At 40.3% G+C, this 14,488-nt stretch overlaps 1 protein-coding gene across 6 annotated transcripts in view; it reads right to left on the bottom strand.

The window, feature by feature from the left end:
• sec22a (SEC22 homolog A, vesicle trafficking protein) overlaps positions 1-14,488 on the bottom strand; it is a 55,835-nt gene that overhangs the window by 30,850 nt on the left and 10,497 nt on the right. For all 6 annotated transcript variants that reach the window (XR_007262527.1, XR_007262528.1, XM_048599513.1 and 3 more), the window contains exons 2-3: positions 13,215-13,418; positions 2,683-2,846 (exon numbers count right to left, since the gene is read on the bottom strand). Coding sequence is in view for 4 of the 6 variants with exons in the window: in XM_048599513.1 (XP_048455470.1) it covers positions 2,683-2,846; positions 13,215-13,396 (346 nt within the window). In the remaining 2 variants the exon portion in view is untranslated. The remainder of the gene's footprint in view (positions 1-2,682; positions 2,847-13,214; positions 13,419-14,488) is intronic.

The raw sequence follows: 14,488 nt of genomic DNA, 5'->3' as shown, positions 1-14,488 counted from the left end.
AGATTGGCAATGATTCCCTTCTCATTACACAGCACCCTGTCTAAGATGGCCTGCTCTCTAGTTGGTTCCTCCACATATTGGTCGAGAAAACCATCCTCTATACACTCCAGGAATTCCTCCTCTACGGCATGGTGGCTAATTTGATTTACCCAATCTATATGCAGATTAAAATCACCCATGATATTCCTTCAATACTGAAGTAGCCAATGTGCAAATGCAACAAGATCTGGGCAAATTCTAGGCTGGGCTGACAAGTGGCAAGTAACATTCATGCCACACAAATTCTAAGCAATGACCATCTCTAATAAGAAACAATTTATCCACCATCCCTAGACATTCAACCATCACTGAATCATCCACTATCAACATCCTGTGGGTTACCATTGACCACGAAATCAACTGGATTTGCCACATAAACAGTGGCTGCAAGAGTACATCAGAGGCTAGGAATACTGTAGCAAGGAACTCACCTCCTGACTCCCCAAAACCTGTCCACCATCTACAAGGCACAAGTCGGGGTGTGATGGAATATTTCAAGGGGCTTGACACCATCCAGGACAAAGTAGCCACAAGCATCCATTCCCTCCAACACTGACGCAGTAGTGATGCACTGAGATGCACTGCAGACTTTCACCAAAGATCTTAAGGCAGCAACTTCTAAACCCTCAACCACATTCATTTAGAAGGACCAGGACAACAGATACATAAGAACAGCATCACCTGCAAGATCCCCACCAAGCCACTCACCATCCTGACTTGAAAATATATTGTCATTCCTTTACAACGCAGGGTCAAAATCCTGGAATTCCCTCCCTAACTGCATTGTGTGTCAACTTACAGCATGCGGGCTGCAGTGATTCAAGAAGACAAGTCACCGCCATCTTCTAAAGGGCAAGTAGGGAACGGCAATAAATGCTGGTCTGCCAGCAATGCCCATTTCCCGCCAGTGATTTAAAGAAAAATTACCATTCCCCATGATCAACATTGTTGACGTTACCATTGACCAGAAACTAAACTGGACTAGTTATACAAATACTATGGCTACGAGAGTAGGTCAGCAGTTAGGAGCAGATTAAGTAACTTTCATCTTCACTCCCCAAAGCCGCTCCACCATCTACACAACACAAGTCAAGAGCATGATGGAACACTACCCATTCGCGTGGATGAGTGTTTTTTCCAACAACGCTCAGAACGTTTGACAATGTTCTGGAAAAAGCAGCCTGCTTGACTTGCACCATATCAGAAAACATTTACTCCCTCCAACACCAACGCTCAACAGCAGCAATATGTACCATTTACAAGATGCACTGCAGAAATTCACCCAAGCTCCTTACACACCTCTAGCCACCACTCCCTAAAAAGACAAGGGCAGCAGATACATGGAAACACAGCCACCTGCAAGTTTTCCTCCAAGCCATTCATCATCCTGACTTGTAGAAATACATGATCTCAACCCAGCAAAAAAAAAGTAACTCCTTCCCTAACAGCAATATGGATGTACCTAGATCAAATGGATTGCAGCAGGATAAGAAGGCAGCTCACCACCATGTTGTCAGGGGCAACTAGGGATGGCAATATGCACTGGTCCAGCTGTTGATGGCTTTGGGTTCATAGAAGCGGTTTCTAGTCTGTTGCCTGATTAAAAATTGTGTCATTCCTTGTGACACTAATGCTCAGTTAGTTGACTCACATTTATATCACTAGTAAAAGCTACACTTGTAGCATTTAGAGTTCAAAAGCAGTGCTCAAATTCTCACAAGGGCTATAATGCTGAAAATCCAGGATCAGCTCAAATTAAAATTGAGTCCTTTTGGCTTTGCATTTTCATTATGACAATAGCTGTATCAAAATGTTTACCTAGAATATTTCCGACATAGACCATAACAGTAGGTTGACCATTGGCAATTATTAAAGAAATGTTACTAAGCAAAATACTGATGCTGTCAATCTGAAATGATGTAAAAGAACTGTTCCCCTAATAACTAAACGATTAAAATCCTTCAACATCACCTTCCAAATCCACCTCTATGACCTAGGACAAGGACAGCAGATGCATAGGAACACCACCACTTGCAAGTTCCCCTTCAAGCCACACATCATCCGACTTGGAAATGTGTCACCATTCCAAGTATGTTGTTAAAAGTCCTGGAACTTTCTGACTAAATATTGGGTGCACGGACTGCAGTAGTTCAAGGCGGCAAATCATGTCACCTTCACAATGTTAATTACAGAACAGGAAATAATTGACAGCCTAGCCAGTGCAACCCACGTCCCACAAACTAATTTAAAAACTCAGAGCAGCATTTTTGATTTACTGGCAACATTCAAACCTAGCACATGCTGGATAACACAAACTTTACTGTTCATTATCCCACAGTTTAACAAAACTACTAAATTGAGGATAATTATACAACTGCCCTCCTTGTTATAATTTCATTTGTGCCCGAATTGCTTTACAGGAGAAAGACATGACATATGCATCTGAATTCACAGGGCCAAAATGAAAAATTATATTCTACATAATAAATTAACAATTTTTAAAATATATCTGCTTTTCCCTCAGTAATATGTAATTAACACTTTGCACATCTTCCTCTCCATAAATTTGCATTTTAGAAGACAAACCATCATTGCTTTCATTATCATATAATCCACTTACAGAAAAGAAACATGCAAGCTCACCAAATTCTATGAAGGAGTACGGCCTGACAGCAATGTTTATCCTCATCGTGTCATATAATGTTATGAATTCTCGTTGCAATTCATCCAAGAAACAGAAAGCAAGGACATTTGGGTAATTCTCAGAGCAGATCATCATATACCCCAGTCCCAATGAGCTTATAAAACTAAGGAGAAGAACAAAGTTTTAAATGTATCATACATAAAATAATGAAACAATTACTGTAACAAAAACAATTATTGTAACTAGATGGTTCATGAATAACAGTGCAAAAGGTACATTATTAAAATTACTCTATTCTACAATTGAGAATATATTAAATGCACTTGCCTCTATTAAACAGGAAAAATATTAAAAACATTTTTAATCGTATTCCAAATTTGACAGAGTATATGAATTTAGCCACCACTCAGGTTCACAGAATGTGGCAGCACAACAATAGCAGTATTGCATTAACATCAACCAGGTCTCCTGCTCAAATTAGTGTTTGAAGACTCTCCTTCGAGAGTTTTCAAAAGAATTCTATGCTTTATTCAGCTTCTTCACTTTTCTGGCCCTTTTTAAAAAATTATTCATTCATGGGATGAAGGTGTCAATGGATTAAAGGTAAAGTCACCATTCCTCAGGTAAGGGGAGAGGTTGAGAAAGAGAGTCCTTCATTGTAACCTCAGCAGGTGAAGGAACTGAACCAGCTGTCCAGTCAACTGAACTAACCAACTGGATGGGCCAGATTCTAACTGTCCATCCCCAAATGCTCTAGAAGATGCTCTTCTGCAGACCACGTGCTGTAGGTAGGGCCACAGTGCTGTTGGAACTAAGTTCCAGGACTTTCATCCAGCAACAGTGAAGGAATAGCAGTATAATTCCAAGTCAGGCTTCCTTGAGATGGTCATAAAATTTGTGCTTTCCTGGCACTATCTCACCAATGGAAACAAGCTTTTGGCCACTGACCTCATTGTATTGTTTTATACCTTGAAGGCCCTGACAGGTCTTCCTTCAACTTTCCCAGCATTGAAAATCCTTAAACTTTAAATTCCTCTCTTTACAACAGTAATATCCTAGTGAATCTATGATAAGCCAGTTCCAATGCTTTTACATCATTTGCAAACTAGGATTAAACTAGATTCTATTACCTTATATTGTGCCAAGAAAACTGTGTGGAAGCAAACCTCAATATTAAAGTATCATGAAAACTGCAAAACTAATTTTTAAGGTATTTTTCCAAGTTCTGAGCTACATGGTGGATTGCAAAGAAGCTTCAGGCATCAATATGAGAACTAAAGGCTAGTCTTATTGTGCTGTTGGGTTGAAATATTAAAATGAAAATTGACTGACTTATTTATAGCAGAACACATTGTACCAATGGGGACTGGTGAGTAAAGGCTACTACAGCAATTGAAGCAAATTAGTGACCACAGACATCCAAAAACATTAAAATAGACAAAATTACTTTTGGAGAGGAGGGTAAGTGAGGACAAAAAATACCCCTGGCTTGTTAAGAAATACAGCCTCTTCTTTATCCTTATGTCGCTGCATCTTGTTCAGTTAAAGAGAGCAGATAACGTGCTTATATACTTTCATTTACTCTGAGCCAGCTAGTGGGAGATGCAAAACAGTCAACAAGAAAATAAATGTTACCAATTGAAGCTCTCTTCCAATTTGCAAAAAACAAAAGTCATCACTTCCCTGTTAGTGACATGACTGGGGCAGGCTACTGGGCACGCACCTACTACTCTGTCACGAGATGATATTCCAATGTCCTGAGCAATACTGCTGCCCAGTAGTCAAAACAGCAACAAATGAGCTAAACTTCAGAACTGAGAGGATTAACATCAGGGCTGCATTTAACTGAGAATGCATCAACATTCCTTAGCTAAACTGGAGTCAATGTGAATCAGGAGAAAAACTCTCTGCTGGTTGGGGTCACACCTAGCACTAAAAAAACAGTTGTGGATATTTGTAGGTCAATCTCAGCCTTTGGACATCTCTGCAGGAGTTCTTCAGGATGATGTCCTAAGTCCAAGCTGCTTCATCAATGACTTTCCTCCATCATAAACTCAGAAATAGTGACACGCACTAATAAATGAACAATGTTTGGAACCATTTGCGACTCTTCAGATTTTCGGGGGCATTCTGGGACAGCCTGTGTCCATTTATAGCAAAACCTGGACCTTATCTAGGCTTGGGGTGAAAAGTGGCAAATAACATTCATGCCACTCGAGTGTCAGGCAATGACTATCGCCAAATTAAAAGAATCTAGCCATTGTTCCTCAATAATGAAGAGCAAACAATGCAAGACAGTTCTACTAATGCAAGCTAGCTCCTACTTTGGTAGAAAGAACAAATATGCAGAGTAATAAAGTCTTGCTTTAATTGTACAGCAGCTTGGATAACCCACAGCTGGAGCATTGTGAGGAATTTTGGTCTGCTTATCTCAGAAAATATAACACTGTCGTAGACGCAGGTAAGTGCAATAGTTCACCAGATTTGTTCCCAGAATGGGGAAACCGACCTGTGAAGACTGGGCAAACTGGGCCTGTATTCGAGAGTTTTGAAGAAAGAAGTGATGTCATGGAAAAATATTTAAAGGGATAGACAGGGTTTATACAGGTAAAATGTTTCCCCTGGTGCAGGAGTCTCGACCCAGGGGACAGTTTCAAAATAAGGGGATGCCATTTAGGACCAAGATTAGTATTACTTTTTTTTTTACACTGAGGGTGGTGAATCTTTCGAATTCTGTACCTAGAGGGCTGTGGAAGCTCAGTCTTTGAGCATGATGTAGAGATTGATTATTTTTCCATTAATCAATGGCAAAAAGGGTTATGGGGATAATGTGGCTAAAAGGCACTGAAGTGTTTGATCAACCACGATTATGTCAAATGGCAAAGCAGACACAATGGGTTGAATGGCATACTCTGTTCCTAATATCATCACTGAATCACACATGATTGACATCCTGGAGCTACTACTGAGCAGAAATTAAACTGGACCAGCAATACAAATACCGAAGCATGTCAAAGACTAGAATTTTGTAGTGAGTAACTCACCTCCTATCTCCCCACTGCCTATGCACTAACCACAAGGCACAAGTCAGAGGTGTGCTGGAATACTCTCCAGTTACCTGGATAAGCAAAGCTCAAATACACTAAAGATACAGACACGGGTAGGAGAAAGCAAGACTGCTTGATATTTTTTTATTCACTTGTGGGACGTGGACATTGTTGGCTGGCAGGCATTTATTGCCCGTCCCCTAGCTGCCCTTGAACTGACTGGCCTGCTAGGCCACTTCAGAAGGCAATTGAGAGTCAACCACATTGCTTGCGGTCTGGAGTCACATGTAGGTCAGGCCAGGTGAGGATGGCAGATTTCCTTCCCTGAAGGACATTAGTGAGCCAGATGGGATTGTCTTGACAATCTGCAATGGTTTCATAGTCTTCATTCCAGATGTTTTTTATTGAATTCAAATTCCACCTTTTGCTGTGGTGGTGGGATTCGATCCCAGATCCAGAGGACATTAGTCCAGTTTCTGGATTAATAGTCTAGCAATAATACCACCAGGCCATCACCTCCTCACTGGCATCCCATCCAGCAACATTCACTCCCTATACCATCAATGTATGATGGAAACAGTGTGTGCCATCTCCAAGGTGTACTATAGTAAAGCTTTTTTGATAGCACTTTCCAAACCTGCAACCTAACACACCTAGGACAAGGGCAGCAGATTCATGGGAACAGCACTAGCTGCAAGATCCCCTCCAAGCCACACAATCCGGACTTGGAACTGTATTGTCATTCCTCTACTGTTGCTGGGTCAATATCTTGCAATGCTCTTCCTAACCACACTCTGTGTTCCCCAAATCACCAACTTCTCCAAGGTAATTAGGGAAAAGGGCCTAACCAGTGAAGTCCACATCCCATAAACAAATAAGAAAAACTGAATTCCTGTTTGATAAACTCGACATGGTTTTATCAAACTAAGTAGGAGCAAATTACTGCAGATGCTGGAATCTATACTGAAAACAAAAAGTGGAGTGACAGGTCAAGCAGCATCCATAGAGAGAAAGCAAGCTAATGTTGAGTCCAGATGACTCTTCATAAAAGTTCATCAAACTAACCATGGAAACATACATATATTATTTGTTAAAATAATAATGACAATTTCAAAAGCTTTAAAAACACAATCCTTACTTTCATTCTGATGTTATCTTAGGATGTCGAAAAATACTTTATTCATTGCATGCAAGAGTGACTGTCTAGGTCAGCATTTATTGCCCATTCCTAATCCCTTGAACTGAGTGGCTTCCTCAGCATTTCAGAGGACAGCTAAGCGTCAACAACATTGCTGTGGATCTGGAGTCATCTGTAGGCCAGGCCAAATAATGAATGGCAGATGTCCTTCCCCAAAAAGACAGCAAGTAATCTGATGGATTGCTAATGAGAATCAACAATGATTGCACAGTCACCATTAGGCTAGCTTTCAATTCCAGATTTTTAAAAATTGAATTTAAATTTCATCATCTGGTATGGTGGGATTTGAATCCATGTCACTAGATAAGTATCCTGGGGTTCTCGATTCCTAGGCCAGTGACATAATAGGGGTAAAATCAGGTCTGGGTAGCACAGTGTATTATCAGACTGTCTTTTCTCCTCTACAGTCTGGCCTCAAATTTGGCCAAACATGGAACAAAAGCCTTATTTGCTCACATGAAAGGGAGCGACAACCATTTCTAAGTTAGCATAGGTTCAGAGCAGAGAAATGGGTTATAATGAGGCACAATTTGGTCATCTTATTTACAGATGCCATTCCAACGGCTCAGTAGGAGCAAGTAATTTGCTGAAATACGTATGTTTTTTAAAGTATGGTGCCCTAAATTGAACACAATGCTTCAACTGAGGCACGAGGACAGCCTTATGAAGATTTTGCTCTTTGCACCCTATATCTATTAAAGTCAAGGAATCCATCACAACTTCTAACACCTTGAAAACGATTGTGCACATACACCTTCATGTCTGTCTGCTTCTGCACCCACTTTGAAATTGCCTTTGTATTGTCTCCCTCAGGTTTCATGCCAGTATGTAATGTTTTATACTGCTGCCACATCACATCCAATTTCACTGATCTATGTTCTACTAAAATCTGTTATTGCTCTCCTTGATGTTTACCAAAGTTTTGAGATTTGAGTCAGATGTGAACTTTAAAATTATTAACTAATACCTGCGGAACATCGCTTTATACTTCCCTCCAGTCTGATAAAGCAATCAAGTGTCTCAGTTATTTTAAAGAATTTAACTGAGTTAGTCAAACGTAGTATGGTTTTAACAAATCTGTGCTGATGTTCATTTATTAGCCATACTTTTCCAAATGGCAATTGGTGTTTTTTTCCAGATTGTTTCCAAAGGCTTCCCACTGCAGACATTAAGCAAACTAGCCTCTAAATGCTCAATTTATTTATTTCTCGGACCTTTTTTTGAAAGGTGTTACACACAAAAACTACAGGTGGGACTTCAATGTCACTGTTGTGTAATCAGTTCAACTACACTTAGAACAGCTTCACTGAAGGAGGAGAGAAACAACTTTACAATAAAACCATCAGCTTACAGAAACAAAATGTAATATATCCATGCCTTCTTTTTAAAAGAAGAGAAATTTATGTCTCTGCAGTTTTATGCTTTCAACAAGTCCATTAATTTTGGATTAAACAGTGTCAATCATCACCTCGCTGAATGACCTCTTTTGCTAGGTTACACCGCATTAGTGGGGCTGCCTCAGATTGTCTAAGATTTCAGAGTAGATTTGTAGCAGAAACAAGAACAAGATCCTGGTGACACCATCTCCACAGACAACATGCTGAAACTAGTGAACCTATTGCCTCACCACCTAATTCACCTTTAATGGCCAAATATATGAACAGATCAACAGGACACCATGAGATCACCTATCTCCGGACTAATAGCTGAAGGGGTGATGCAGAGACTTGAAAGTATGGCCCTTCCGCTAATCCAACCAAAACTATGGATACGCTACGTGGATGACACCTTTGTCATTATTAAATGGACCAAACTAGAGGAGACACACAAAGTAATAAATAACACCCTCACCGGGATCAGATTCACCAAAGTGGAAAAGAACAAACAGCTCCCATTCCTGGATGTTACGGTGGAACATAGGACCAATGGAGAATTCCTAACAAAGGTATACAGGAAAGCCACACACACTGACAAAGTACTGAATTTCAACAGCAACCACCCTAACACACACAAACGAATTTGCGTGAGAACATTATTTAAACGGGCAACAACACACTGCAGCAGCACAGAACTACACCAAAAAGAGTATTCAAAGACAACGGATACCTGAAAAACTGGGTCAGAAGATGCCTATTACACAAACGACACCAGGAAGATACCACTTGCCCAACACACTCATCGCGCTACATTACATCAAGAACACATCTGAACTGACTACAAGATTCCTACAACCACTGGTCATCAGAAAAGCACACAAACCCACATCAACCCTACGCCAACTGCTCACCTGAACCAAAGATCCACTACCCACTATGGACAGGACCAATGGCATATACAAGATTCCCCGCAGAGACTGCAACAAACATTACATTGGACAAACAGGAAGGAAATTAACCACAAGAGTACATGAACATCAATTGGCAACAAAAAAGACATGACCAATACTCACTCATCTCCATCCACATGGATGAGGAAAACCACCAATTTGATTGGGACAACACCAGAATGCTGGGGCAGACAAAGCAGAGGCAAGCACAGGAATTCCTAGAAGCTTGGCTCTCCACTAAGAAAGCCATCCATAAACACATAGAGCTCGACCCCATATACACTCCATTGCGAAGGAAAACCGGAAGGAGGTAATCCAGCTCAACGGACACCAGAGTTTAAATGACAGATGGGAAAACACAATAGCGCTTCATCGGAGGCTGCACTGATGATGTTACCCAGCAAAGTAATGAAACGTCTGTGGAACAACGAACCAGCTCGGCGAGGCAACCAACCACAACTGCCTCCGATCATGTTGGGAACTGCAGAAACATGGTGACATTTAAAGATAATTAATGAAACAGGCAAACATCGTCTAGGAGTCAAAGATCTCTGGGATAATAGGTAAAGCTGGCTTTGTTGCACTTCTTTCATTAAGAAAAGTTTCAACCAGTACAATAAACAAAAGCAGGTTAACATCTTCATCTTGCACAAGTCCCAAGTCAATCACATGCATAATGTCAATCCTCCGCCAACTATTCTTTAATTCATTCAATGTACACAAGACAGTGACTAGTCTATGTGCTACAAAAACACAGTTGACCTTTACTCTGATATTGACCTGTTTACAAGTTTGAACAAAAGTGCTTTGAGGAAGACATTTATCTGCATTTGGGTTTCCACAGCTTTATTTTTTTTCATACTTGCCTCACGCTGCAAAACTCAATTACTTTATTTGCATAGAGCCAAACAAACATTATGAACAATGCAACCAACAGTAAGGAGGAAAGAAATAAGAATCATTTGATTGATGGAACGCTTAATATTATGCTTCCCAAGCATTTTCTCACTGTGATTCTATTTTGAGGCTTGAAAACTGTCACGTGCTCACAGTAAGCTGGAGGGAGGAATGAGAAACAGAAGATTTCTGAGAACAGGGAGCAAGGCAGGCTTGATCATTGCTTACTCAGTGCTCGTGAGCCTAAAATTTCAGCTTGCAACCTCGTTTAGGGTCTCAACCTCAACTTTTATAATGAATACCATTTCTACGCTTGCGTCACTCAAACGTAAACTCAATTATATTCCTCAAACGTTTTGTGTCTACCATACAGAGCCACTTGTTTTCCATTTTCAGTAAGTGCACTCAAAACTCCCTCTAACAACAATATCACTAAACCATTAGGTCGTATCACATCAGAAAATTGTACACTGCAGGAAATGTGCAGATAAGCTCAGTGCAGTTACACGGGTGCAAGGTTCACAGGTGCTGCTTTAGGACAAAATGTTAAACCAGTCTAGTCATTGAGGTAAATGTAAAGGATCCATGGGACATTGTGTGTAAAAGGGCACAAAGTTCTGCCAGCATCCTGGTCAACATTCTTCACTCAGCTAATACTGCCAAAATCAGATTTCGAATTTTGAGCTTCGAAGAGGAGTAATATTGAGCTTGAAATGCTGCTATGGCCCCGGATGTTGACACGACTAGACATGTCAGGTCCCAGAATGAAATCTGACTTGAAGCTGTTTTTTTTTTCAAATTTTAGTTAATGTGCTGGTCAGTTGTTGAAACACAGTCACATAAGGCTGCAGATTTTATTTCACGACACAGGTTTATTACACAAAAAGAAAAAAACCCAACCATCTAAATACAGAATACAGTTTGAACACATAGCAAAGTCTCATCCTGTTTCTCAACACCATCCAATAGATTCAAATCTGGAGAAGTTATCCCTTAATTGAAGGCGGTGCTGCTGTATTGTTAATGTCACTGGACTAGTAATCCAGAACCCCAAAGTGATGTTCTCGGGATCATGGGCTCAAATCTTACCATGGCAGATGGTGAAATTTGAATCCAATAAAAATCTGGAATAAAAACTAAGATAGCCTAATGACAATAACATAACCACTGTCAGTTTTTGAGAAAAAAATCCCACCTGGTTCACTCATGTCTTTTAGGGAACGAAACCTACCGTCCCGCTCTGGTATGGCATCCATGTGACTCCAGACCCACAAGTGATTGGCTCTAACTGCCCTCTAGATAACTAGGAACAGGCAATAAATGCTGGCCTAGCTCATGATACCACATTCCATGAACGAATTAAAGAAAACTTAAATGCAATTTAACTGATTCTTCTCAGATCCTTTCCTGTGAACACATTCTTACATAACTACTATCAAAACCAACAGCTTAGTCTTTCTCAGTTATTAATAACCCACAGATTTCTAACTAAGCGCTCCTTATTTGTAAACTTCACAAATTAAACTTTTTTCTTGAAGTGAATTGTCCTACACTCCTCTCTAGAAGTTCAACTATATTTTCTCCTGACCCCATTTAGGTCTCCTCTGAGTTGCCTTAAAAGTTTTCAATTACCAGGTTTTCGAAGCTGAAATCAATTATCCAGATTATCCAGAACCAAAAACAAGTTAATGGTCTTCAATGTTTACCCCACCTCTATCATAAGCCACAGTAAAAATAATTTTCCATAACATTCCAGGGATTTCCTGCTCTGAAACCTGCTGTATTATACAGTCATACAGCATGGAAACACAGCCTTAGGTCCAACATATCTGCGCCGACCAGACATTCCAATCTGACATGGTACCATTTGCCAGCATTTGGCCCACATCCTTCTAAACCCTTCGTATGCATATACCCATCCAGATGCCTTTTAGATGTTGTAATTGTACATGCCTCCACCAATTCCTCTGGCAGCTCATTCCATACATGCACCACACTCTGCATAAAAAAGTTAACCCTCCGGTCCTCTTTAAATCTTTCCCTTCTCAACTTAAACCTATGCCCTCTAGTTTGGGCTCTCTCACCTTAGGAAAAAGACCTTGGCAATTCACCCTACCAATGCTCATGATTTTATAAATCTTTATAACGGCTCATCGTAGTCTGAGATAATCTTCTTCACCGTTCACTACACCACGTATTTTGGCATCATCTGCAAACTTAATAACCATACCTCCTATATTCACATTCAAATCATTTGTATAAATGACAAGAAGCGGTGGACCATGTACCTATCCTTGGGGCATACTGCTGGTCACAAGCCTCCAGTCGGAAATGCAACCCTCTAACACCACCCTCTGTCTCCCACCTTCAAGCTAATTTCGTATCTAACTGGCTAACTCCCTCTGGATCCCATGTGATCTAACCTTACTAAACAGTTTACCATGTTGAACGCTTTGCTAAAGTCTATACAGACAACATCTACTGCTGTGCCTTCACCAAACTTGTTTGCCACCTCGTCAAAAACCTCAATCAAGTTAGTGAGGCAGTTTTCCATGCCCAAATCCATCTTGACTACCCCTAATCAGTCCTTGCCTTTCCAAATCCTGTCCCTCAGCATCCCCTCCAACAACTTAACCACCACTGATGTAAGGCTCACCGGTCTTTAATTCCCTGGCTTTTCCTTACAGTCTTTCTTAGATAATGGCACCACATTAGCAATGTTCTGGGCAAAAAAAAAAATCATCTGCCCAATTTTTTTAAAACCCCTCAGAAATGTTAGTAACCTCATATGCTGATATTTTGAAATCCAACTTCAAAACTATATTTATACATATAAAAAAATCAGACATACTTCATCACAACATTTAACTCTTTTTCTTTCTCTGAAGATGCAGGCACTTCTCATTTTTATGTCAGATTAACATAAGACTCCTTACCAACTCTAACTTTATTGCAGAGGCAGTGCATTGGTTGTAAGGTGCTTAAGAACACAAGTCACATGATAAAAATGTAACTGCTTTCTTTCCTTCAAAGGCAAATGGGAAAGAGTTACAAAGGACTTACTGTATACTGTACTGTACACCTTTTAGTGTGCATCGGTCAGGCAGATGGCTTAGCTTTTTTGACAGCACTTTAAGATGTTTCTTCACTTCCTGCACTCCTTTGTTGTGCTCAAAGTCTGTGGAAGCAGAAAGTGGGAGGCCATCTCTGACACGCACAACAGAAGCAAACAGGACCATGGACATTTCCGACAACTTCCCAGAAGGGCTGGAAAACATTTCAGGAAAATATTTGAACAAGTTGTTGTATGTTAAATATTTTCACAGTTGTAGAAGCTACTTGCAAAGAATTAATATTTAAAAGCACAGTTAGCACATGTACTGTAATAGAAGATAACACATTAGTCATCAACTATCTAGGTGAAGCACTGTATTGTTAGATGCACACTTGGGAGAAATACTATTCAATCATTGTTGAATATGGGAAATAATCTGCAATTGCACAAAGATATGCCATGAAAAGTTTCCATCAACACTTGCTTGCACTTAACATGCAGGCATTAGAATATGCTGCTTATTGAAAGATGAGAGCTTAAATTGCTAAATGTTTTCATTTTCCTTTATTCTCCCTCAGTCTACTTTGGCATCCCATTGTTCAGAAGAGAAAAAAAAACATAGGAGTTTCAGCACCTAATCACAATCCAGTGACCAGAAGCTTATTGGCAGAAATAGTGAGCAAATGGAAGCTCAGACCTAGGCAATTCAAATATAGGATCCATTACGACTATCAGACATTGCCACAATGGCTTTGACAAAACATAGCTAGTTAAGGAAAATATATTTGTTTATTACTTCAGTGCATCATATCTTGCTGCTCTCAACACGTGAAAACACTTCGGGAGGTGGTGGCATAGTGGCAGACTGGTCATCTAGAACCCCAGGTTAATGTTCTGAGGACAGGGGTTAGAATTCCACCATAACAGTTGGTGAGATTTGAATGCAATTAATAAAAGACTGAAATAAACAGCCAGTCTAGTGGTGACCATTGTCAATTGTTGTAAAAACCCATCTGGTTCACTAATGTTACTGATAAGAAGGTAAAAGCACATGGGATCCACGGTAACTTGGCAAAATAGATCCAAGATAGTAGGAACTGCAGATGCTGGAGAATCCGAGACAACAAGGTGCAGGGCTGAATGAACTCAGCAGGCCAAGCAGCATCATAGGAGCAGAGAGGCTGACGTTTCGGGCCTAGACCCTTCATCAGAAAAGGGGGAGGGGAAGGGGGTTTTGAAATAAATAGGGAGAGAGTGGGAGGCGGATAGAAGAGGGATAGAG

The sequence above is a fragment of the Rhincodon typus genome, chromosome 7, assembly GCF_021869965.1.
Source record: "Rhincodon typus isolate 14 chromosome 7, sRhiTyp1.1, whole genome shotgun sequence".
Lineage (NCBI taxonomy): Eukaryota > Metazoa > Chordata > Chondrichthyes > Orectolobiformes > Rhincodontidae > Rhincodon > Rhincodon typus.
Note: the sequence above shows the minus strand (reverse complement) of the source record. Positions and strands in the feature narration are given on the sequence as shown.